The following is a 22,711-nucleotide window of genomic DNA, read 5'->3' on the forward strand; positions in this document are numbered from 1 at the left end:
GCCTCCCAAATTTCTGGCATTACAGGTGTAAGCCATGGCACACACCTGCAGAGAAGTTCTTAGACACTACCTTGCCTAAGCCTGCTTGATGGCACTAAACAATGGCGTGGTTATTTACAGCTTTGGCTCACAAGATTTGGGGGAAGGAGCTAGAGTCCACTTGAAGCAAATTTAAAGGGTCATATTTATTCAAAATCACAGGGTTGCCCTAGGCAGTGGGGGCCGAGCTGGTGGCATCACGCACCCCTACTTCAGGACAAAGTGTGTGGGTTCCAGAATTAACTGCCGGAGTTTGAGTCTTAGACACACCACGTATTAGCTGTGTGACCCAAAGCGTATGGCTCAACCTCTTTTTGATTTTCATGCCTTATCTGTAAAATAAAAATAATCATAATGCCAGCAGCCTCATTAGGGTCATTTGTGAGGATCAAATTATTTAATGAATCCAAATCAGTGGGGTTATTGCATGTCACACAGTAAGCAAATGGTATTGAACGTTAGCCAGCATGGAAAATTTGTCTTCAGTGACCCTAGAATGGTTTGGGTAAGTCTGTTTGTTTGGGTAAGTTTCCTCAAATTAGATTATCTTCATTCCCCTCACCCTGGTGAGCTACATCTTTTGGAAGATGATGGTTTATCATTTCTTTTTTTTTTTTTTTTTTTTTTTTTGCATTTAGATTTCCCCTCAACTTTCCATTCTAATAAATAACACTGCATTTTTCCCCCATTTTTGTACTTAAATCTTTGCTAGCGTTTACTCTTGTTCTTAAGAAACAAGCTTTTCTTAAAGTCATTAAAGAGTTGAATTCATGATTATTTAGTGACCCTGTTGTGGAACAACTTTTTATTTGTTTATTTTTATTTTTATTTCAATCGTTTTGGGGGAACAGGTGGTTTTTGGTTACATGGATAAGTTCTTTAGTGGTGATTTCTGAGGTTTGGGTGCACCCATCACCCAAGCAGTGTACACTGTACCCAACGTGTAGTCTTTTATCCCTCACCAGCCTCCCACCCCTCCCCCTGAGTCCCCAAAGTCCATTATATCATTTTTATGCCTTTGTTATCATTTCAAAGATGATGCAGTGTTTTTACTTTTAATATCTGCAGTAAGCTCCGTGATCTAGTTGGCATCGATCCTAGAAGTCAGATGTAAAGTCCTAATCAGGACTCCTTTTCTTTCTGATCTTAATTCGGCTGATCTCTGTGTTCCAGTCTCCTATTAGTAAAATGAAGGTGGAATGTGGATCCATGTGGACCCTGAAGGAATTTTAGGAAGATTCTTAATGGAATGCACTTCAAAGAAGTCTTTCCCTTCTCAATTAAAGGCAACTTCACACTTTCAGTCACTCATGCCAAAAACCTGGAGTCACCCTTGACCCCTTCCTTTCTCTGGTTCCCCACATCTGACTGTCCACAAATCCTGTCTGGTCCACACTGTACATACACAGGGATAAGATCAACACTTCCACATGCTCCTTCTTCCCCTGCCTGAGCCTCAGTCGGCCTTGCCTGGCTTACTGCAGTTTCTCCCACCTGTTCTTCTGCATCCACACCTGCTCTGCAGCCCATCCCCACTACAACAGCAAAAGAGACAGGGTTTGAGGAAAGTCAGATTGTGACTGTCTTTGTCTGCAAGGACTGCCATTTAAAAAAACACACACACAGAGAATGCGTGACTTAGATGACAGAAATTTATTGTCTTTCAGTTCTGGAGGCTAGAAGTCCGAGATCAAGGTGCCAACAGGGTTGGTTTCTCCTGGGGCCTCTCTTCTTGGCTTGTAGGTGGTGTCTTCTCTCTGTGTCCTCACGTGGTCTTCCCTCTGTGTGTGGCTGTTGCTCATCTCTGCTTATAAGGACACCAGTGATAGCGGATTAGGGCCCACACCACTGACATCATTGTAACTCCCTCACCTCTTTAAAGAACCTACTTCCAAATACAGTCACATTCTGAGGCACTGGGACTTAGGACTTCAACATATGAATTTATCTGGGGACACAGCTCAGCTCTTAACAATGGCTGTGCCCAAAATGCTTCTGTCGCTGTCCAACTCACTAAGAGTAAAAAGCAAAATCCTCCCCATGGCCCAGAAGCCCACAGCCACTCCAAGTTCTTTTGCAAAGAAAAATCTACTTACTCTTCAAGACATTATTAAAATACCAGGTCCTCTGTGACCCCTTCTCAGATTCTGGTACAGATCTCTGCCCTCTTGCACACACCCCTTTTGCATACTTGCATCAGGTTATGTGTTTCTCTCTATACTCTGTCTTTAATGTGGACAGGAACCATCCTTGTCTCCTCATCTGCTATAGTTTGAGCATCTCTTCTCCAAAATTCAGGGTTGAAACCTGAGTATTAACGGACTGCCCCTGTGGTCTCCCTCGCTTCATTGGCTCCCCTCTGTGTTGCTCCCTCCTCCCTCACACAGCGGCCTTCCCACCATTCTCGCACATTCTCGGACATTCTCGGACATGCCGGACACCTCCTGACGGGGCCTTGGCACTGGCTGTTCCCCTGGACGGACTGCCCTTCCCTCAAATATCCTCAGGGCTCCTACACTCACCTGCCTCGGGTCTCTACTCAAATGTCACATCCTCAATGAGGCCCTTCCCGTTCAATATTGCAACCCTCCTCGCAACAAAGCCTGTTCCCCAACTCCTTTTATTCCTATCAAAGCATTTTTCACCATCTAACGTTTTGTGTCATTTGCCTTTCATTCGGTTTGTTGCTCTTCTCACCTAATAGAACATACAGTCCACAAGGGCAGGAACTGTTTTGTTCATGGCTGTATCCAGAGTGCCTACAACAGGGCCTGGCTTATAGGTTTGAGTGAGTGAGTGAGTGAGTGAGTGAGTGAGTGAGTGAAAGAATCACTGAATGAATGGAGAGCCTCTCATAGCTGCAGTGATATTCTTTCACTTATTAGTCTGCTTCCTATTGATGGATTGAGTTCTCACAAGGCATATGTTATATAAATATTAAGCAGTATTAGTGGTCTTTAACCTTTTATATTTTCTTTATTCTAACAATTTGAACTGTTCCCTCTGTTTGGAATGCACTCTCTTACATCCTGTCCTCTACCACCCAGAGCAGCTTCTTTCACAAAGAAAAATTCTTGTTCTTCAAGACGTTAAAATACCAGGTCCTCTGTGATCCCTTCTCAGATTCCCATACAGAGCTCTGCCCTCCTGCACACACCCCTTTTGCATACTTGCAACAGGTTATGTGTTTCTCTGTATATTCTCTCTTTAATGTGGATGGGAACCATCCTCGTCTCCCCATTTGCTATGGTTTGAGTGTCTCTCCTCCAAAATTCAGGAGTTGAAACTTAATGGCCAATGTCTTAGTATTAACAAGTGGGGCCTTGAAAAGGTGATTAGGCCATGAGGGCTCCTCCCTCATGAACGACATTAAGACCCTTGTGAACGGGACTTCACACAGCAGCATAAAGCCTTCTTGGCCTTCCACCATGTGAGGGTGCCGTGTTTCTCCCAGCCGGAGGCTGCAGCCCTCACCAGACAGCCAAACCTGCCAGCACTTTGATCTTGGACTTTCCAGCCCCCACAACTGTGAGGAAATACATTTCCGTTCTTCTTAAATTACCCAGTCTTGGGTATTTTATTATAGCAGCACAAATGGGCCACAATCTGCCATAGTACCTGTCATGTAGGAAGTATTCTGAAACTATTTATGGAGTGGGTTTCATTAAAAGTTACTCTAATCTTTGAAATAGAAAAATATCTTACTTTTATGATCAATGTTTTGTTACAAACTGTCTCAATTATAGAAACAGGCTTTTGCATACTTACCTGGCAGTGGAGATACCATGATCACGAAGGTGGTTTTCCCAGGGCGAGGCTTATCCATCGCACTCCGGATATGCTGACCCCTGCGATTTTCCCAAATGTGGGAAACTCGACTGCATAATTTGTGGTAGTGGGGGACTGTGCTTGCGCTTTCCCTTGAAAAAAAAAAAAAGCAAGAAAAGAAACAGGCTTTTGCTGAGGATCCACTCCTGCTTCCCCTGTTGGGCCATTCCTGTTGTGTTGTGTTTGATGTTAGAAACAACGTACAAAGTTCCTCCCTTAAAATTAAATCTAGATCTTTACTTGTCATGCCTGATAATATCAAACTAGAGCTCCAGATACTATAATTTTGATTATGAACTTTAGCCATCATTGAAGTACATCGTCCCTTCTTATTAATTCTCTTGGAGCAAATCCTTCATGAATGATAAAATGGGAGAGGGGTCATCATCCTTAGCTAAGGTAGGGATGCTAAGATCGCTAAGGTGTAGGGAATCGTATTTGATAGTTCAGCTCTATCCAGTGTCCTCAGACTAAACCTGAAAGTTAACTTCCAGAATTTTACGCTGAGACCTGAAAAATAGGAGCAATCATGTAAGGAGGAGAAAGGCAATGCGGGTACATTCTAGACGGATTAGAGGAAGGAGTGTGTTGGTAGACCAGGTGAGTTCACATGGGAAGAATAATTGAAATCTCTGAGTTTGATCTAAAAAGGCGAAATATGAATGAGTTTTTGTTACTAGTATCATTCATGCATGCTATCAACTGATGCAAAATATCAATAGATATTTTTAATGATGCCTTCTTTACACCCAGTGAATTTTAGTTTAGGAAAATTTTAAGTACCATACATTTAGTTCTGATGGAAATTGCCACCTATGGGCCTTAAAAATGAAAAAATAAATACGTTTCTAATAAATTCATTCTTTATCTACCTCTTCCTGTCCCAAAGTCCCTGAGCAGCTAAATGAAGAAAGCGCTGACATTTGCCAGGAAAAAATTTCAGGCAATTACTGACTTGTAAACCTTGAATGAAAACAGGCCCTGCAAAAAGAAAAGATGGTACCTGTGTTTGCTTAGCAAATGGAAGATCCACCAATTCTTTGCTGAGTACATTTTCTAGACCAGGCTCCGTGCTTGGCACTGGGGATGTAACAGTGAACAAAATACAGAAGATAACCCTCAGTGCAGCTTAGAACCTGCTGGGAGTATAGACTGGACAGATCAGTACCCATGAGAGTGCAGGGAGGGAGAAGAATGTGCAACAGGAATGTCAACTGGTCTATGAAATTCAGAGTTGTCTTCTCTGAAGAACTGCATTTAAACTAAAAGCTAAAAGAGAGGAATAACCAGATGGAGAGGAGAATGGGAATGAGAGAACGTTTAGGCAGATTAGAGGAAGGGGTGATATACTGTCTCCAGATAGAGAATGAGGTTTTTGATAAGAAAAGGGAGTTGGCATTTGTTTTCCAGGTTTTTAGAAGACATAGCGTAGAGAATGAGATTGATGACGTAACATTGTAATCAGATATAAGGAAGAACCCAAGAGCCAACAGAGAGGACACTGAAGATTTTTTAAGAAAAATCAGGCTAATAGGAGTCCCAAATGGTTTACTCATGTACTTATGTAAAGAAAAACCATACAGGTCAGATCAGCTGCTAAGGACATATCCAACTCTAACTGCAGATTAGATATATTGAAGTAGGTTAACTGTAATGTGAAATTTTGGAGAAGTAGAATGGCTTTACCTCTGCTGGCATAGTCAATGTACATCTGTGTTAACATGGATAAGCCAGTCCAATCTGGATGATCAACTAGATGCAGGAAAGTTCCAGAGTCGTCTTGAACTCTTAGCAACACCCATTGATCACTGCATGCCAAGCATTGTGATAGGCACAGAGTAACAAAGCAATCTTTCCTTTAAAATTATAACATTGATAAGTTGATATGAATAGTTTATTATTTCTTATAATGTCCCCTTTTTACATTTACATATTAGCTAGAGATGAATTTGTCAAGAATATTGAAAAAGGAATCATTTTTACATTGGACAGAAGAAATTGAAATCAGTAGACCCTCAAATCCCTCCAAGCTCTAGAATTCTATGATCCCATGATTATTTTTAGGCCTTTCAAAGAGCACAATACAATTTATAATCCTTGGGTAAATACATTTCATGGTTACAATTACTTTTCTTCATGTTGCCTCAAGGGTCACAGGAAATTCTAAAGAATAATTCTTCCTCCTAAACTAGATGATCCCTAGGGTTTCTTTTAGCCTTAACAGTCTAAATAATTATTGTATTGGCTTATGTCTGTAATGTTTCACCTGCTAATTAGGGTGTTCCCTGACAATACACAGATATGAATCAGTGCCTCAGCAAGAATGAAACTCTGAACACCTAGGTGTTGTTTGCTTGTGAAGTGGTGTTGCTTTGTAGTTCCGTGTTTCTTCATGACATAACAAATGGCCTACATTGTTAAATGAAATATGTTTCCAGGGAAAGATTCTCTTCTTATGGTGATGATCATCTCTTCAAAATCTCACGCAATTCCAGCTAGACATTTGTCCTTGCCCCTTGGAAGCCAGCATGTCAATCTCTTACTTTAGGTCAGTTCTTTGATTTTAAAGCCTATATTTATCATCTTTAATTGCCTACACGTACATGTTGTTTTTCAGATTTAACTGCTATTCCAAGGTACATGATGTGGTTTTAGTGCAAAGTAATGTCATTATGAGCAAGACCCATCTTTCCCTATAAGGTTGGCAAGGAAATTGTCTAAGCAATTTCCTAAGTTGCTTAACTTTAAGGAAGTTAAAATGAAACTGTACAAACCATTAACACCTTTTTAAGGCTTAAGAGGATTTAAAAAAGGAAGTGTATTTTCAAAAGAAAGGGAATCTGCTTTTGATTTTTTTTGCTTCAGTAGAAATACTGCCCTTTTCCAATGCACAAATATTGACTCTTTGATCTTCTTGGAAACCATCGTCCAGAAAGTTTTGCGGATCAAAAATATTAAAACACTAAAGGAAATATTTTAATAAATTAGTGGGTAATATCTATAATGACTAATTTATGATAAATGTTGGTGTTGACATGTACTCCTAGTTAAAACGGCAACTCTCAGCGTTGTTGTCCAGGAAGCACACTGCACCAGCATTGTCTTCTAATTTTGCAGCTGCCTGGGAGGTGGGCACCTAGGTTTCTCCATTTAACTGATGAAGAGCCAAACACCAAGAGACAAGGTTAGCAATGGCCCAGCTGGGACTCGCACCATTCTGCTGACTCTGTGTCCTGCCTTTTTAGTACCCATGCTCAGCCAAGCATGCTAGAACACTCACCAGCGTCTAGGGACAAAGTCAAGTAGAAAAGCCACCACTGGTTTCTCCATCAGAAATAGAGAGTGCTGGGAGGGATGGGCTCTTGGTCAGACTCTATGTGTCTTATGGTTTTGTTCATCACATCCCAATCCCAGATAATATTTCAGAAATGTGGGTCATTGGTCCCTGAAAGGACAGAGGCTGTGAACAAATTAATTTAAATCCATTACCACTGCTGAAAAAAAAAAAACTCAAAATACATTTTCTATTCAGGAAGGCTCAGTACCCTCGTCTATATATAGAACAGCATAGTTTCCTGCTGACTAAAGTTCAACAAAAAACAAAAGCTTTAATGTTACATGTCTTATCTTAGAAGGCTAATCCTAGGCCATGATAAACCACACAATGTATGCCTGCTTTCTTAAAAAGAAGCTGATTAACTATTTTCTTAGGCTACATTGGTTATTTCTGCTATTTTTCAGCCTCAGGCACTGCAATTTGCAGCATAATTTCTCACACATTTTTGGTCTCCAAGAGGAAAGTGGCTGATTATTCTCTCTCCCCTCTGAAAACTCTCTTCATAACTTGTGCAGACTAAATTACAAAAGCTGTTCCTGTTGAAGTTTAATTTGGCTTTCAGTGTCATATTTGTAGATAATAAATTTTCTCTGTCCTTTGAGGAGATTAATGTCTTTCTTTTTTTTAACAGTGGATGCATTTAAAATCAGATATCAGAAAGCAATATTCCCTTTATTACATGTTTTTCTTTAGAAATGATGGTGAAATGGATCCCACCTATTTTAGAGAAAGATTAAGGATTTAAAAGAGACAGTGATTTTCAATTTTATGACCTGCCCTTGATTCCCTACAAGAGTTTCAAAGGTGTTTGCCGGCCAGTAATTCCCCTCCCATGGATGGGTCACAGTGATTTCCTACTCATCAGCCTGTACCGTGGAATGGAGATAAAGTGATGATTACAAAGCTCCCTTGAAAAGGGAGTGCCTCTTATAATGACCCAGACTCACTGTAGATGTCTTGGCATTCATTCCTGTATGAAAGACTGAAAGTAAGGTCTGGGCCTTACCCTTATCCAGTAATGAACATGAAAGATAAGTCAGTGTCTTCATTTTTGAAGTCTAGAGATCCCTTAAAAATATTCGGCCATTGAAATGGTAGGAAAAGGCCAGGCACGGTGGCTCACTCCTGTAATCCTAACAACTTTGGGAGCCCAGGAGTTTGAGACCAGTCTGGCCAACATAGCGAGACCCCATCTCTACAAAAAAAATCAAAAAATTAGCCAGGTGCGGCGACACCTGTTAGTACAAGCTACTCAGGAGGCTGAGGCGGGAGGATTGCTTGAGCCCAAAGGTCCAAGGTTGCAATGAGCTATTTAAAAAGAAGAAGAAGAAGGAGGAGGAGGAGAAGAAGAAGGAGGAGGAGGAGGAGGAGGAGGAAAGAGAAGAGAAGAGAAAAGGTAGAAAAAGGGAAAGGAGGCAGAAATGGTTATCTACCCGGGCTCTCAACCTATGCATCTCCTACTTAGTTTAACAGAGTTAAAGAGAAGAGTCGAGTTTTCCAAAAAGAAGGCTTGGTAAAGGTCATTCTTGGTGGGAACAAGACCAAGGGAATAGAGTACAGCTTTTCACCTCCCTAAGGCATCCTGTAGATGTGATGAGAGGAAGGCAGTTTTAAATGTGTGCCTTTTATTGACTCGGGACTGCCATTTTCCTCTCAAGCTTTCCAAATATGTCTCTTTTCAGTGTTTCTTGTGTAAATAGCAAGGCTTCTGTTTTAGGGATACTTCTGTTCATTATTTTCTGTTCATTTAAGCTGTTCCATCCTCTAGGGGAAAATGAGGATGAAACAAAGTCCTCATCCTTGTGAGCTTACTCGTTAGTGGGAGCGACAGGTAATAAGCCTATGAATGTGTAATGTGATGTCGGGCAGGGACGGGGCACTGAAGAACCATCATGCAGGGTCATGGGAGGAGCGTGGTGGTGATGCCTCTCTATCCTCAAGGAGACGTGTTACTAAAGTGGCCACAACAGATACAAAACCCACTGCACGACCCCTTTTTATCAGCAGCGCTCCGTTGTGCAAGGCTGGATTATCCAGCCTGGTAATTATTCTGTCCTTCCTCTTGTCGCCTATTCTCTCCGCACACCTACTCACCCCCAGCCATGTGCTACTCACACAAAACTTGTATCCCCAAGTCTAGAATTCAAACCCCCTCCCTGTGTGTTCCATAATAGCGCTCATCATGGGACTCTTCACAGCAAAATTCATAGCAAGAGAGTAGCTGGATTGTGTGAACATCTGTTATCCTTGCTTTTTGTTATAAAAATATTATAGTCCACGGTTTTTAAAATTTGCGGTATAAATTGCATTTCATAGTCAGCATATACATCTACAGAAAAAATGATGGGCTTTGCTGATTCTCCAGGAGAAAACAACGTGGTTCATGGAAAGAACACAGGCCCTGGGTGGGAAGACCTGAGTTCACATCCTGCTGTGATCACTGCCGAGTGATCACTGTGTTCTCAGAAACCTCATGTCCCCAATTCATAAACAATCAAGATAATAACAATACCCTTCTTAACTCTGCAAGTTTTTGTGGTGATTAAATGAGATGATGAACATTTACAACACACTTTCATAGGGCACTAAAGGACCATCTGCAGTAGCCATGTGGTGGTTTTGAAAGATGCTCCTGCTCCTTCATCCTGAGCTGTGGAACCCGCTGGTATCTTTAAGACATTGTGTGGAAATATTCCGAAATGGTGCATCTGTCCAACATCTTGTGAACATCATGGAATGCTGTTCGGTTTCTGCATGTTCATCCCTATTACATTTGTCAAGAAAATGACATTATTTGGTGCTACCTAGGTGATAGGGAGCAGAAATTCATCTGTTTTTCCCCTGGAAAATAATTTAAGGCCTTTGGTCTTTGTTTAAATTCATTATAGAATGTTAGTATAGGAGGAAACCATATAGATCTCATCAAGCTTAATGACGTCACCTTACAAAGCAGCCTAACTTTGGACAGTCTGAATTAAAGTGGGCTGACGGCCTGTGAGTATAGAATTGGAAATTGGAATATCATAGGCTCTCTCTGTTACCTCTTCTGTGCACACACAGTCCTGGAATGAAGGCCACACGGTACCAATGTGCTCTTGCTTGCATAGATCTCTGTGCCTTAGCTCCTTGAGTTGTCTTCTTAGGAAAAAGACCTCTAGAGCACTATTTCCAAAAATCCTAATGCTCCTTTCACAAAGATAATTTCCCTACAACAGCAAGACTCTATCTAAGGGTCAGGGATCCTAATTTTCGCAAATTAAGTAATTGAAAATGTAATGTGGTGTATTCTGATTGTGTGTGACTTCAATTCAAATATTTGATCAACTTATCCATCAGTTCCAAACACATGTGCAATGTAGAGGTAGAGGCAGGAAGATCATCAGCCTCTGTCTTGGAGAGGCTCACAGTTAATTGGCGTGGGGGGTAAATGCTTAGCCTGTAATTATAACATAATGTGGCAGATGCTATAACAAAGCTGGAAACAGAGGCTATGGATGTGCAGAGAAGGGACTGATTTCCATTGGAAAACTCAGAAAAGGATGCTCAAATGAAATGAGATTTGAGTCATCTCTGAAAGATAGGCAGGATGCTCTCTCTAGGCCAAAATCTGAAGGGTGAGTTCTGGGGTGGAGCAACTGCAGGAGCAGAGGGAGGAGGCAGGGAAGTCCACAGGGTACTTGGGCAATGGCAAGTGGTCTGATATGGCTGGAACCCTAGGAAGATGGTAAGGAATAATAACAAATGAGATTGAAAGGAGTTGGGGGGTCAGATCGTGAGGCACCTCTTAGTCCATGCTGTAGAGGGTGGAGTTGATCCAGTTTACAATGAGGCCTTTCCTGGCTCTTTTGATTAGGAGAATTACATGATCAGACCAGTTTGACAGCAGAATAGAGGATGGACTGGGTGGGTGGGGAGGGGGAGGGTCTGGAAGAAGATTAAAGTTTGCAACCATTGGGGGACCACTACTTCTACATAGGCAGTGGTATAGTGACATCATTAGATCAGGTCCTGTAGTCTGATGGCCTGAATTCAGTGTCTGCACCCCTCTGGTTGTGTGACCTTGGCCACGTGCCTTTGCATTTTCCCATCTAAAACGGGAAGATCACAATAGTACCTATCTCTTAGGATCCTTGTGAGGCTTAAGTGAATCAACACGTGGGACAGTGTGAGCATTTAGAAATGTTAATTTCCATCATCATCTGTAATAATCCAGTCAGAATGAACAAAGGTGGCCGGGCACGGTGGCTCACGCCTCTAATCCCCGCACTTTGGGAGGCCAAGGCAGGTGGATCACAAGGTTGGGAATTCAAGACCAGCCTGGCCAAGATGGTGAAACCCTGCCTCTACTAAAAATATAATAATTAGCCAGGTGTGGTGGTGGGCACCTGTAATCCCAGCCATCTGGGAGGCTGAGGCAGAGAATTGCTTGAATCCGGGAGGCGGAGGTTGCAGTGAGCCAAGATCACGCCACTGCACTCCAGCCTGGGTGACAGAGTGAGACTCCATCTCAAAAAAAAAAAAAAAAAAAAAAAAAAAAGAATGAACAAAGACTCCATCTCGGAGGTTAGGATGAGATTCCTCATGTTTACCTGCGGTTTTAGAAGCTAGTTAGCCCTTAGGAAGAGGGAGGGTGAACACAACCCATGTGCAATGAAGTCCATTTGAATTTGAAGCCAACTAAATGCTTAATGCCAAAGAATGTTGATGTGAGTGATCTAGAATAGATTTTATTACACGAGTCAGCAGTTCCTGTTGATAGGTACTCTGGAAGATGTGACTCTCTCAGACCACTGAGTGTCATTCAGTAAATCACTGATCTGGGCAAAGAATGAGAAAACCTGTTTCACTCAAGCGTCAGCCTGGAGCTCTTGCATTCATGGGGTAACTAACAGCTCAGGAACTGAAGGCAGGAGTGCAAGTAACTGAGTAAGTAGAACCCCACGAGCATCAGCATCTTGTTGCAGCCCCCAGAATGCCAGCCTCACACCTGATAAGTCAGGAACTCACATGAGAGGATCTGGACAGTTCTTCATCATTCAGCGAATGCTGCAGATTCCTGATAATTAATACCTAAGTGGCTCTTGAAGAGACTCACATGGTACAGTGCTGAGAATGCAGCAAGCAGCAAAGCCACTGTGGATGCTCTAGGCCAGTGGCTCCTAATCTGGGATGATTTCTGTCCCCCTGTCCCCCAGAGGACATTTGGCGATGTCTGAAGATTGTTTTGGCTGTCACAGTTGGAGGAAGTGCTGCTGGCATCTGGTGGGCAGAGGCCAGGGGTACTGCTAAGTGTACTACAATGCACAGGACAACCCTCAAAGCAATGAATTATCTGGCCCAAAATGTCAGTCATGCCTGTGTTGAAAAAGCCTGGTCTAGAGCAACATTTAACCAAACTGTGATATCTGCATCATTGGTGGTACAGAAAATGAGTTTAGGACAACCTTTTATTAGTTTTAATATTTTATTGAATATTGTATGTACTTATGCATATATCAATATTGAAAATATATGTATTACAAATATAAAAATATATCTTAACATGTTATAAACCTATATGATTTACATACAAAACCTGTTATTACAAAGATATCATTTGCTTAGGATGAGGTTACAATAGTGTTTAAATTTTTAAAAAATACCGTACTGACTTAAAAAATTACAAAGTAAATAATAGTGTAAATGGACTTCAAAGATGCCATACACAAAAAAGATTAAGGAGGTGGGAGTATAATCAAGGTTTAGAAAACACTGGTTCAGATCAGGGCACAGAAAATTTTTTCTTTAAAGAACCAGATAGATAGTAAATATTTTCAGCTCTATTGCAACTCCTCCACTCTTCTATTTTGGTGCAAAAGCAGCCAAGGTGAATCGGTGAATGGATGGGTCTCCTGAACGCCCTGAGTATTAAACTCAGTGCCCCAGGAGTGGCCTGGTCATGGCAGGGTAGAATACTTTTACCTACCCTAGTTAGTAGGACTTAAAATAGTTATAAATAATGATGCCCATTTTTTACACACGTTGTTGACAAGGTATGATATTTCCTCCATCTTGCCTGGGTACATTTAGTCGGGTGTGTGTTTTATCAAAGGACACATCTCATAAGTATCACAGTTCAACTTTTGCATGCAGAATTTGTAATAGAGTAGGTTCAAATTTCAAGCCCTTCCTTTACTAACTGTGTCCTTGTGGGCCTATTCATTACCCTTTCAGAGCTTCAATTTCCTGCTTCATAAAATGGGGAGAACAGCACCTGTCCCATACGGTTGCTGGAAAGGTGAAATGCAACACTGTGTGTGAAAATTACACATTTAGTAAATGTTCTCTCTATTCACTCTCCCTTCTTTCCTTCTCTCCTTCAACTCTTTCAGTTATTCATTGAGGATGCCCTTTTTGTCATTGCCATTGATAAAGATGCTAACCAAGTCTAGAGCACCACATCCCTGCAGCACACCACTAGATGCCTCCCTGAAAATTAAAAAAACATCCCTTAGTTAATGCCTTTTGAACATGTTTTGCTGACTGCTTACAAATATATCTAAATGTCAGTCATTCCAGCCCATATTTATTTCATTCGGCTAAAGCAATAGACAATTACTGAGCATCTACTTTGTGTCAGGCACGATACTAGGCACTAAGCATAGTAATAGGAACCAGATACAAACAGAAGATGTGGCTTCTGCCCGACAAGGAGCCTACAGCCTTGGGTGGTGAAGAGAAGATAGTAAGCAAACAGATGATCATGGTTTTCACCCTTGAGGACTCTCTCCCATAAACACAGGCAAGGCATTGACTGAGACAAGTATTGAGAGAGAAATAGGAATGAATGAGGTGAAGATGGTTTGGGAACACATTCCAGGCCAAGAGCATTGAATGCATAGTTGCAGGTGATCAAGGGGTCAATTGTTTGGAGACAGAAGTAAAGAAGTGGGAATGAGTCTGGGTTAATAATTTGGGCCAAATTATGTAGGGTGTGGCAGGCACGTGACATTATGTTTAAGCTACTGTTTGCAGGCTAATGGTTTTCACCTTCCTTTCGGAATGAGAGCCTGTATTTAGAGCAGATGTAGGTAATAACTATATTATAAAAAAAACTCGTGCTACAGAGACTGATGTTCTGCTGGGTGTCTGTCAGCAGCAGGGCACAGGCCACGTGTCATAAGATGCTGCATTTGAGTTGATTTGGTTCTTTGCCTCAAATAGTACAGTTCATGATGCGTTAACTGAATTTTCATTTGCATCACTCCTAGAGCAGTAGTTTTGTAGACTTGAGAGGCATTCAAAGTTCTCATGGGTGAGGCTCTTAGATCCGAGTTTTAGAAAGCCGCTCCGACAACTCTGGAGACTGGACTGAAACTGAGCCTGCTGTGAAACCACTTGGAAGGCCATGTCTGTCAATAACCAGTGAGGGTCTCATCTGAGGCCGTGTCAACAGGCGACTTCACATGCACCAGCCCTACAATTTGGCCAATGTCAAGAAGAGAGTAAGTGGCAAAACGTGGACTCAGATCTGTCTGGACTCCCCAAACTGAGGCCACATATTAACCTTCCCAGCCTCCTTTTCAGCTAACTTCTATACTCTCCTTTCTTTTCTTGCTCTCCTGTGGTTCTCCATAGTTACAAAAGGGGTGGGTTTATCGGGGCATTTGTCTTCTTCTCAGGACTCTTCCTGATGCATAGTTGGCATTCAGTGGATATTTATTAATAGAATGTTTTACAATTCTTTTGGTGGATTCACCTAGCTTCATGGAAAACTACCTCCTTCATTCTTAAGGAAAATTAGGCATTCAAGCACATGCTAGGGTTCACACATCAAGAAGATGACCTGATTGGCCCCAGAAGTCTTTAGCTGTTTCTCTAGTGCCCCAACAGGCAGTCATTGGCCACCTGACCAATCCCTATTTGACAAACCCAGTAGCATGGTACCTGGTACCTTTCAAAGTAGCCAGCTGTCCTCCATTTAATCCCATCCTATGCAAGAAGGTCTCTCGCTGCCCATGTATCTTTGAAAGAGAGGAAACCACAGCCTCTTGTTGATTACACACTACCTATGAGGTGGAGTTTCTTATCTTCCTTTGCATTTTTCTCTCTTCTTTATCTTCTTGAATCAACTTGGAGCCTTCTACCTTAAGGAACTCATACTCTCTAGTTTCCAACTTTTTTCCTTAAAAGATTCTTCCCACCAAACAAGAATCTATTGACTGCTTTCATCCCCAGCTCCCGGCTGCTGTTATCCCCAGCTCTGTGCCTTTATAGGAACCATTGCTAATTAACCAAAAAGTAGAGAGAGGAAAAGACAGGATTCAGGCAAAACATGAGCCATGGAATTACATTTTTTGGCCTCTTCCATCCTTACTTCCTATAATACCCAATGTGGAAATCCAAGCGCAGTTGGAATGGAGTGGCTGTCACTGATAAAAGGGCTGCTTTGCAGGGTGGGCACCAAGTCCCTAGCCCCACTTTCATCACCCTTCGCCACCCTGGAGGCCATCTATCGTGTACTTCACCCTCCTGCTCCCATTGTCATTTGTATTCAATTAGGTGGGAAATGGACCAACGTAAACCACTAATGTGGTAAACCACTAATAAGATGCTGCATTTTGTAAATACGTGATTTAATCCTATTCAGTAGTTGGCTTTTTTTTAAGTTGATTTAGTTCATTGCCTTGAACATCATAGCTCATAATGTGTTAACTAGATTTTTCCATTTGTGTCACTGAAGAGTTCTGTGAAAAATACAAAGAGAAAAACAGCTCTTTGCAAACAATGGAAGGAAGGAAGTTAATTGAATTTACATTAGGCATAGCAATAATTTAAAGCGTAATTGAAAGTTTCAAAGGAGAGGCATGCATTCATATGTCATAAGTCAGATTTCTTTTGGATAAAATATTCAAATGTAGGACTTACTGATATATAATATAACCTCATGCTCCATTTCCTTAGGCATGTCAAACACTTTTGGATGGTAAAATGCATTGAGTTTCCTGTATTTAGAAATTCCTTAAATGAAAGATATAAATTCCACTTCCAGTTAATCTGAAAAAGAATTACAAAATTTAACTATGGTTTCTGGCTTCATATTCTATGATTCTTACTAGATTTCATGCAAAGCCTGTCATAAAAAAGGGTTCTAAGTTACTACATAATCCTCAGCTAGAGGATTAAGAAAATAATTATTTTATTTTTGATGACACGCATGTAGTAACTTTCGAACAACAAACTTGTATAGATTTTTTTTTTCTTTTTGAGATGGAGTCTCGCTCTGTTGCCAGGCTGGAGTGCAGTGACACGATCTTGGCTCACTGCAACCTCTGCCTCCCAGGCTCAAGCGATTCTCCTGCCTCACCCTCCCAAGTAGCTGAGACTACAGGTGCGTGCCACCACACCCAGCTAATTTTTGTATTTTTAGTAGAGAGAGGGTTTCACCATGTTGGCCAGGATGGTCTCGATCTCTTGACCCCATGATCCGCCTGCCTCGGCCTCCCAAAGTGCTGAGATTACAGGCATGAGCCACCATGCCCAGCAGTATAGCTTTTTTAGTTAACAAAGATATTTGATCCAAGTTGGTTCAACTTAAGAGGTGGAACCAAAAACATCATCCTCGATGCCTCTTAGAAAACTGACCTGCAAAATATCCAGACTGGCATTACTTGTGGCTCCCTGTGGGAGAGAACTTTCTCTAGGTCATCGCTAACAATGTCATGCATGGGTCTCCAGCCTTGTGTCCATGCCCCTCTTCCCTTTCTCAGCATCTCCAGCCACAGCATTTCAGTCTTTCACACACTCAGTCCCTATTAGTCGCCCTGTGTAGCTTTAGAAAACTAGAACCTCAATTATTATCTTTCTCTCCTGAATCTGTAGATTCACTATCAAATGAATCCTTTACCCTTGCTTTTAATTTTTTTTAATTATGGTAAATACAGATAACATAAAATTTGCCATCTTAACCATTCTAAAGCATACAGTTCAATGGCATTAAGTACGTTCACATCATTGTGCAACCATCACACCACCCACGAGGAGCCTATCCCACGCCACTATTCCCATCAGGAAACCGTGCCGTCTTAAAGTGATTCCCTGTAAGGTGAGCAATGGAACTTTACTTGCCCAGTAGACCCTTTGTCTCTTAGGGATGGGCAACTGAGTTTTAAAATGGTTTTGATGCATTTATATAGCACATTAGCCAAAGTGAATTTCCTCTTTCCTCCTTGTCTTTAAACAGCTCTGAGCAGCGGGTCCCCTGTTCCACTTCTTACCACAGCTCTGGGTTGCACTCGGGTGATGGGGTCACCAAAGCAGGACCTATGGGCCTTCCAGAAATAAGACAAGTGCCAACTGTTGTGATTGAATGTGATGACAATAAAGAAAATGTGCCTCATGAGTCAGACTACGAAGACTCTTCTTGCCTGTATACAAGAGAAGAGGAGGAAGAGGAGGATGAAGATGATGACAGCTCATTATACACCAGTGCGTTCATCTTAACTCATCACCAGGGGTGGGGAAGCATGCCATTGTGGAAAGGCAGCAGAGAGCGGACCCAGCAGCCCAGCAGTCTGGGTTCTAATCCCTGCTCTGGTGTTGACTGGTCCTGGGTCGTAGGGCAGCTTAGTCTACCTGTTGGGGCCTCAGTTCCTACATCAGTAAGAGGAGAGGGTAAATGTCCTCTAAATGCCCTCCTTAAATTCCCTCCTAGCTCTAAAAATTACTGCCACCTCCTACCTCTTTAAATGGCTTCTTTGTTGCTTCTCTTAGGATGCAACTTCTCCCCCACCCAAAAAAAACTTTCAGAAGTTTAAAACTCTGTCCCTGTCTAGCAAACACTCAAATACTACTCACTGTGTATGCAACAAATTCACTTTTTAAGCATACCTCAGCAACTTTAGAAGGCCTCAATTTACATTTCTTATTTATGACCTTTAAATGTGCTAAGAGACAAGAGAAGAAATGAAGAAAGCAAAGTTCAAAACCTATCACTCTGGCCATGAACAGTAAATAAATTTTAGTTACGTGAGTACAGCCTGATATTTGGCCAACTTTTTAATAAATGAACTTATGAGAATAGCAACCATGCCTTGAACATGTACTGTGTGCCTGACAATGGGCTATGGTTTTAATCTCTCACCTACATCTCACAACAACCCTGAGGCATGGACACTATTGCCTCATTTTACAGATAAGGGCAGAAAATGGAGAGACAAGGCGCTGGCCCAGGGCCTCACGTCTGCTAAGGGGCAACGCTGGGGTTTGATGCGGGCTCTGTCACATTCTGAAGCTCATGTTCTAAAACTAGTGGAGGAAGAAAGAAGAAAAGCACTGCTCAATCAAGCCCAAAGCCATCCTCAGACTTGTTGCCTGCTGGCGTTTTCTCTTGCTCTCTACTTACCAGGCTTCAAATAGCTGGCTCCAAGTAAGACCTGGCGAGCTATGAAGGGATCCAAGTGATGTCAAGGAAAGAACCACACAGGGCAGCCAGAGACCTCAATGATCCATGAATGGAAGGAGCAGCTGCTCAGCCCCTGTTTGCTGTTCAGTATCCAGAGAATTAAATGTTTCATACAGGGGTTTCTCAACCTCAGCACTCCCGGCATTTGGGACCAGATAATTCTCTGGTGTGGGGCTGTCCTGTACACTGTGGGATGTTTCCAGGCATCCCTGGCCTCTGTCCGCTAGATGCCAGTAGCACCCTCTGCCTGCCACCTTAGTTTTGACAACCAAAAATGCCTTGGGATTTTGCCAGGTGTTCCCTGGGGAGCAAAATCACCACAAAATCACCACTGGTTGAGAACCACTGATTTATATCAGATTTAGGGAAGCCCTGCCTCAGCTGCTCAGAAACCCTGGGGTTGAAAAGAAAAAACCCATCCCAGGATACTGCGTGTTTCAAAGCCCTCACCTCCACTCCCACCCCCAACCAGCCCCACTTTGTCCACCTACCTTTTTTCTCCTTCACGTCCCCCAAGCTCCAGTGTAGTTGATCTTTTCTGTCTCTTGAGATTTCCTGGTGTAGCCTTCACCGCTGAACTTCTGCAGACACAGATCCCCGCCCACCTGCTGCCTGTTGGACTCTCATCTCTGCTTCAGGTGTCAGCCCCTCCTCCTCGTGAAACTTCCCCTAGTTGCTAAAAGCCTCTGTCCTATCTCCCCCTTTGCAGTCCACTGCACCCCACAGCCAGTCCTGCCCTCCTTTCTGATGTCGCCTGCATGCTAGACATTCCTGGAGAGCAGACACCCAATCACAGGTTCCCCATGTGCTGTCCATGTGCCCCACACAGTGCTAGGGGTAGAGTGTGTGGCAATGGCAGGAACTCTAGGAACTGAGGCATTAACCACTTTCAGGTGTTAAAACCTTGATGACTTCCTTCCTGCCTTGTATCTTATGACCCAGGGTTGGCCCTGTGGGAGCCCAGGCAGATATGTAAGCCTTAATTGACTCATTTCTGTCTCCTACAGGCTCCCTGGCCATGAAGGTCTGCAGGAAGGACTCCTTAGCCATCAAACTCAGCAACAGGCCCTCCAAGCGAGAGCTGGAAGAAAAGAACATCCTTCCCAGGCAGACGGATGAGGAGCGGCTGGAGCTGAGGCAACAGATTGGCACCAAGCTCACCAGGTAGGACAGCGGCACCCTCTGCCTCCCTGGCAGTGGGCCTTTAGCTCTCCAGGTTCTAGCAAAAGAATTCGGTCTCGGCCGGGCGCGGTAGCTTATGCCTGTAATCCCAGCACTTTGGGAGGCCAAGGCAGGTGGATCACATGAGGTCAGGAGTTCAAGACCAGCCTGGCCAACATGGTGAAACCCCATCTCTACTAAAAATGCAAAAATTAGTCAGGTATGGTGGCCTGTAGTCCCAGCTACTCGGGAGGCTGAGGCAGGAGGATTACTTGAATCCGGGAGGTGTAGATTCCAGTGAGCCGAGATCGCACCATTGCACCCCAGCCTGTGTGACAGAGCAAGACTCTGTCTCAAAAAAAAAAAAAAAAAGGAAGAGACAATGGAAAACATCCCATTTTGTCTCCAAGGTTGTTTCTATAGTGCCCTCTCCTTTATTTATCCAAATCTTGGAAAATTCACTTGATTCAAGGTTCAGGGAGAAATTGAGAGGCAGGTTTCCAGGGAGAATAATCATCTGTAGAAAAGACTCCATCATCTGGCCAGGCACGGTGGCTCACACCGGTAGTCCTAATACATTGGGTGGCCAAAGTGGGCAGATTGTTTGAGCCCAGGAGTTTGAGGCCAGCCTGAGCAACAACGTAAAACCCCATCTCTACATAAAATCAAAAATTAGCCAGATGTGGTGGCACATGCCTGTGGTCCCGGCTACATGGGAGGTTGAGGCAAGAGGACGGCTTGAGCACAGGAGGTCAAGGCTTCAGTGAGCCATTATTGTGCCACTGCACTCCAGCCCAGGTGACAGAGAGAGAGAGAGAGAAGGAAAGAAAGAAAGAGAGAGAAAGAAAGGAAGGAAGGAAGGAAAGAAGGAAGGGAAAAGAAAGAAGGAAAGAGAGAAAGAAAGAACGAAAGAGAAAGAAAGAAGGAAAGAGAAAGAGAGAGCGAAAGAGAAGGAGGGAGGGAGGGAGGAAGGAAAGAAGGAAGGAAGGAAGGAAAGCAGGAAGGAAGGAAGAAAAGCCTCCATCATGTAATAGAATTGAGGACCTATGGAGAGATAAGGTGTGGTTTGATTAAGCACAAAGCAATCAGACAAACACACTCTCTGATATACGGTTAAGTGGTTGGTAGTGATGCTTCATTACTCCACTGGGACTCATTTTGAGTGATTGCCCTTTATGTATGGATATTACAGACATGGGCATAGCTTTATGTTATATTAAGATATTAACCACCCATGTATGTATTTGTAATCAAGGGCATGTTTATGTGACATTAGGTAACCTTTGTTGAGTACTTACTATTTGCCACCATTCTCTGAACGTTTTATATGTATTACATTGTTTGTCTTTGAGCCTGTCTATAAGATACACCATTTGTATACCCATTTTACAGATGAGAATACCAGGCATAGAGAACTTTGGTTACTTTGCATAATGTCACACAGCACAGCTCTGGAATTCTCTCTCTTGAGCCCTTACTTTGTACCAGACACTGTTGTGAGTGCCTGGACATAATGTGTGGAAGTCTACCAGGGCTTAATTCTGATTCTCCCTCTTACTAGGTGTATAGCCTTAAGTAAGTCACTTATTCTCCTTACCTGTGTTTCTGCATATGTAAAAGAGTGAGTTGTGAAAATTAAGCAAGTTAATAGAAGTATTTAAAACAGTATCTGGCCCATAGCAAGCAATCAGTTACCTGTTTTCACCATCACCTTTGCATTGTACAAGTGAGAAAGGTGGTGCCTAGAGGTTATGTAGACATAGGCGTCATCCAACAGTATGCCAGTATTCTTCCCTCCCACCTGATTTATTTTGCTACCTAAGAGCAGCTTCTTTTTCAAAATTAACTTGGTTTCCTCTTGGAGGATATTGTAATGGTACAGGGCTTTGTAAAATGGTCAACACTGATGGATGATTGGACCTAGTGTTATGCAGTCTTTAGAGTCATAGAATGAAAACATCTAACCACCTGCCACACACACATACATACTTTCTGTCATTGACTGAAGTAACATGGCCTTCTCTTTTAATACCTCAGTGATAGTTACAGCTCTCTAGAGAGCCTGTCCCATTGTTGGAGAGCCTTATTCTTAGACATTCTTCCAATATTTAACTGAAATCTGTCCATGCCACTCCCACTCATTGGTCTTATTCTGTGTTTTCTGCACCCTCATCCCCCATAACATGGCATGCTGTAGCATACTTGAAAACAATGATCCTGGCTTCCCCAATCTCTCTCAGGTTACATAGAACCAGATCTCAGTTCTGAGGGTGGTTGGGGTGGGTGGGTGCAGTTCTGGGCTACTCCTGACCCAGCTTGTTCAAGTTTACACATTATCCTCTAGGGAATCAGAAAAAAGAGAAGGAGCAGATCTTTTATTATAGCTCCTTCCCCTCACTTCCCATTCCTCCAGCTCTGCTACAGTACAAGGAGAGCCCCAGGTATGTGAGGGGCAAATGAAGATTTATCTGCAGATGGGAGTGAGATGCCAGAGCATCTGGCTGCCCCAGTGACCTCTTCTGTGCCAAGTGTGAGAGAGAGATGGGAAGCATAGGAAGTCGGCCTGTGAGGCTGGCCACCTGCTTGTTCACTGTGGGGTCCTTGCACCTGGTTTAGACTAACACAGTAAAAAAGGGCACCATTGCCCCAGAGCATACTCCTAAAAAGGGAGACAATCCCAGCCTCTCCTGCCTGAATACATATCCACAAGCCACCACCATGATTAGCTAGCAAAGGCAGCCACAAAACCCAGAGGTGGGAAGAGACATAAACCATCCATGCCCTGAAAGAAGTTATCTGCATCTGAAATCTTATCCTGGTAAATCAGCCCTTTCCCAACTCTTCCCCTTATAAGGATGCTTAAATACTGCTTGGAATTTGTAACATCCACTGAAGGTTTACCA

At 42.8% G+C, this 22,711-nt stretch overlaps 1 protein-coding gene and 1 non-coding gene across 15 annotated transcripts in view; both read left to right on the forward strand.

The window, feature by feature from the left end:
* The window catches only part of PHACTR1 (phosphatase and actin regulator 1), a 574,604-nt gene that overhangs the window by 494,889 nt on the left and 57,004 nt on the right, over positions 1–22,711 (forward strand). For all 14 annotated transcript variants that reach the window (XM_009450525.5, XM_009450527.5, XM_009450524.5 and 11 more), the window contains 2 exons: positions 17,427–17,671; positions 19,655–19,811. In XM_009450525.5, the coding sequence (XP_009448800.1) occupies positions 17,427–17,671; positions 19,655–19,811 (402 nt within the window). The remainder of the gene's footprint in view (positions 1–17,426; positions 17,672–19,654; positions 19,812–22,711) is intronic.
* LOC112209708 (U1 spliceosomal RNA) lies at positions 3,800–3,963 on the forward strand. The gene has a single exon (XR_002944520.2). It is a non-coding gene; the product is annotated as a U1 spliceosomal RNA (small nuclear RNA).

The sequence above is a fragment of the Pan troglodytes genome, chromosome 5 (genome assembly GCF_028858775.2).
Source record: "Pan troglodytes isolate AG18354 chromosome 5, NHGRI_mPanTro3-v2.0_pri, whole genome shotgun sequence".
In the NCBI taxonomy this organism is placed as follows: domain Eukaryota; kingdom Metazoa; phylum Chordata; class Mammalia; order Primates; family Hominidae; genus Pan; species Pan troglodytes.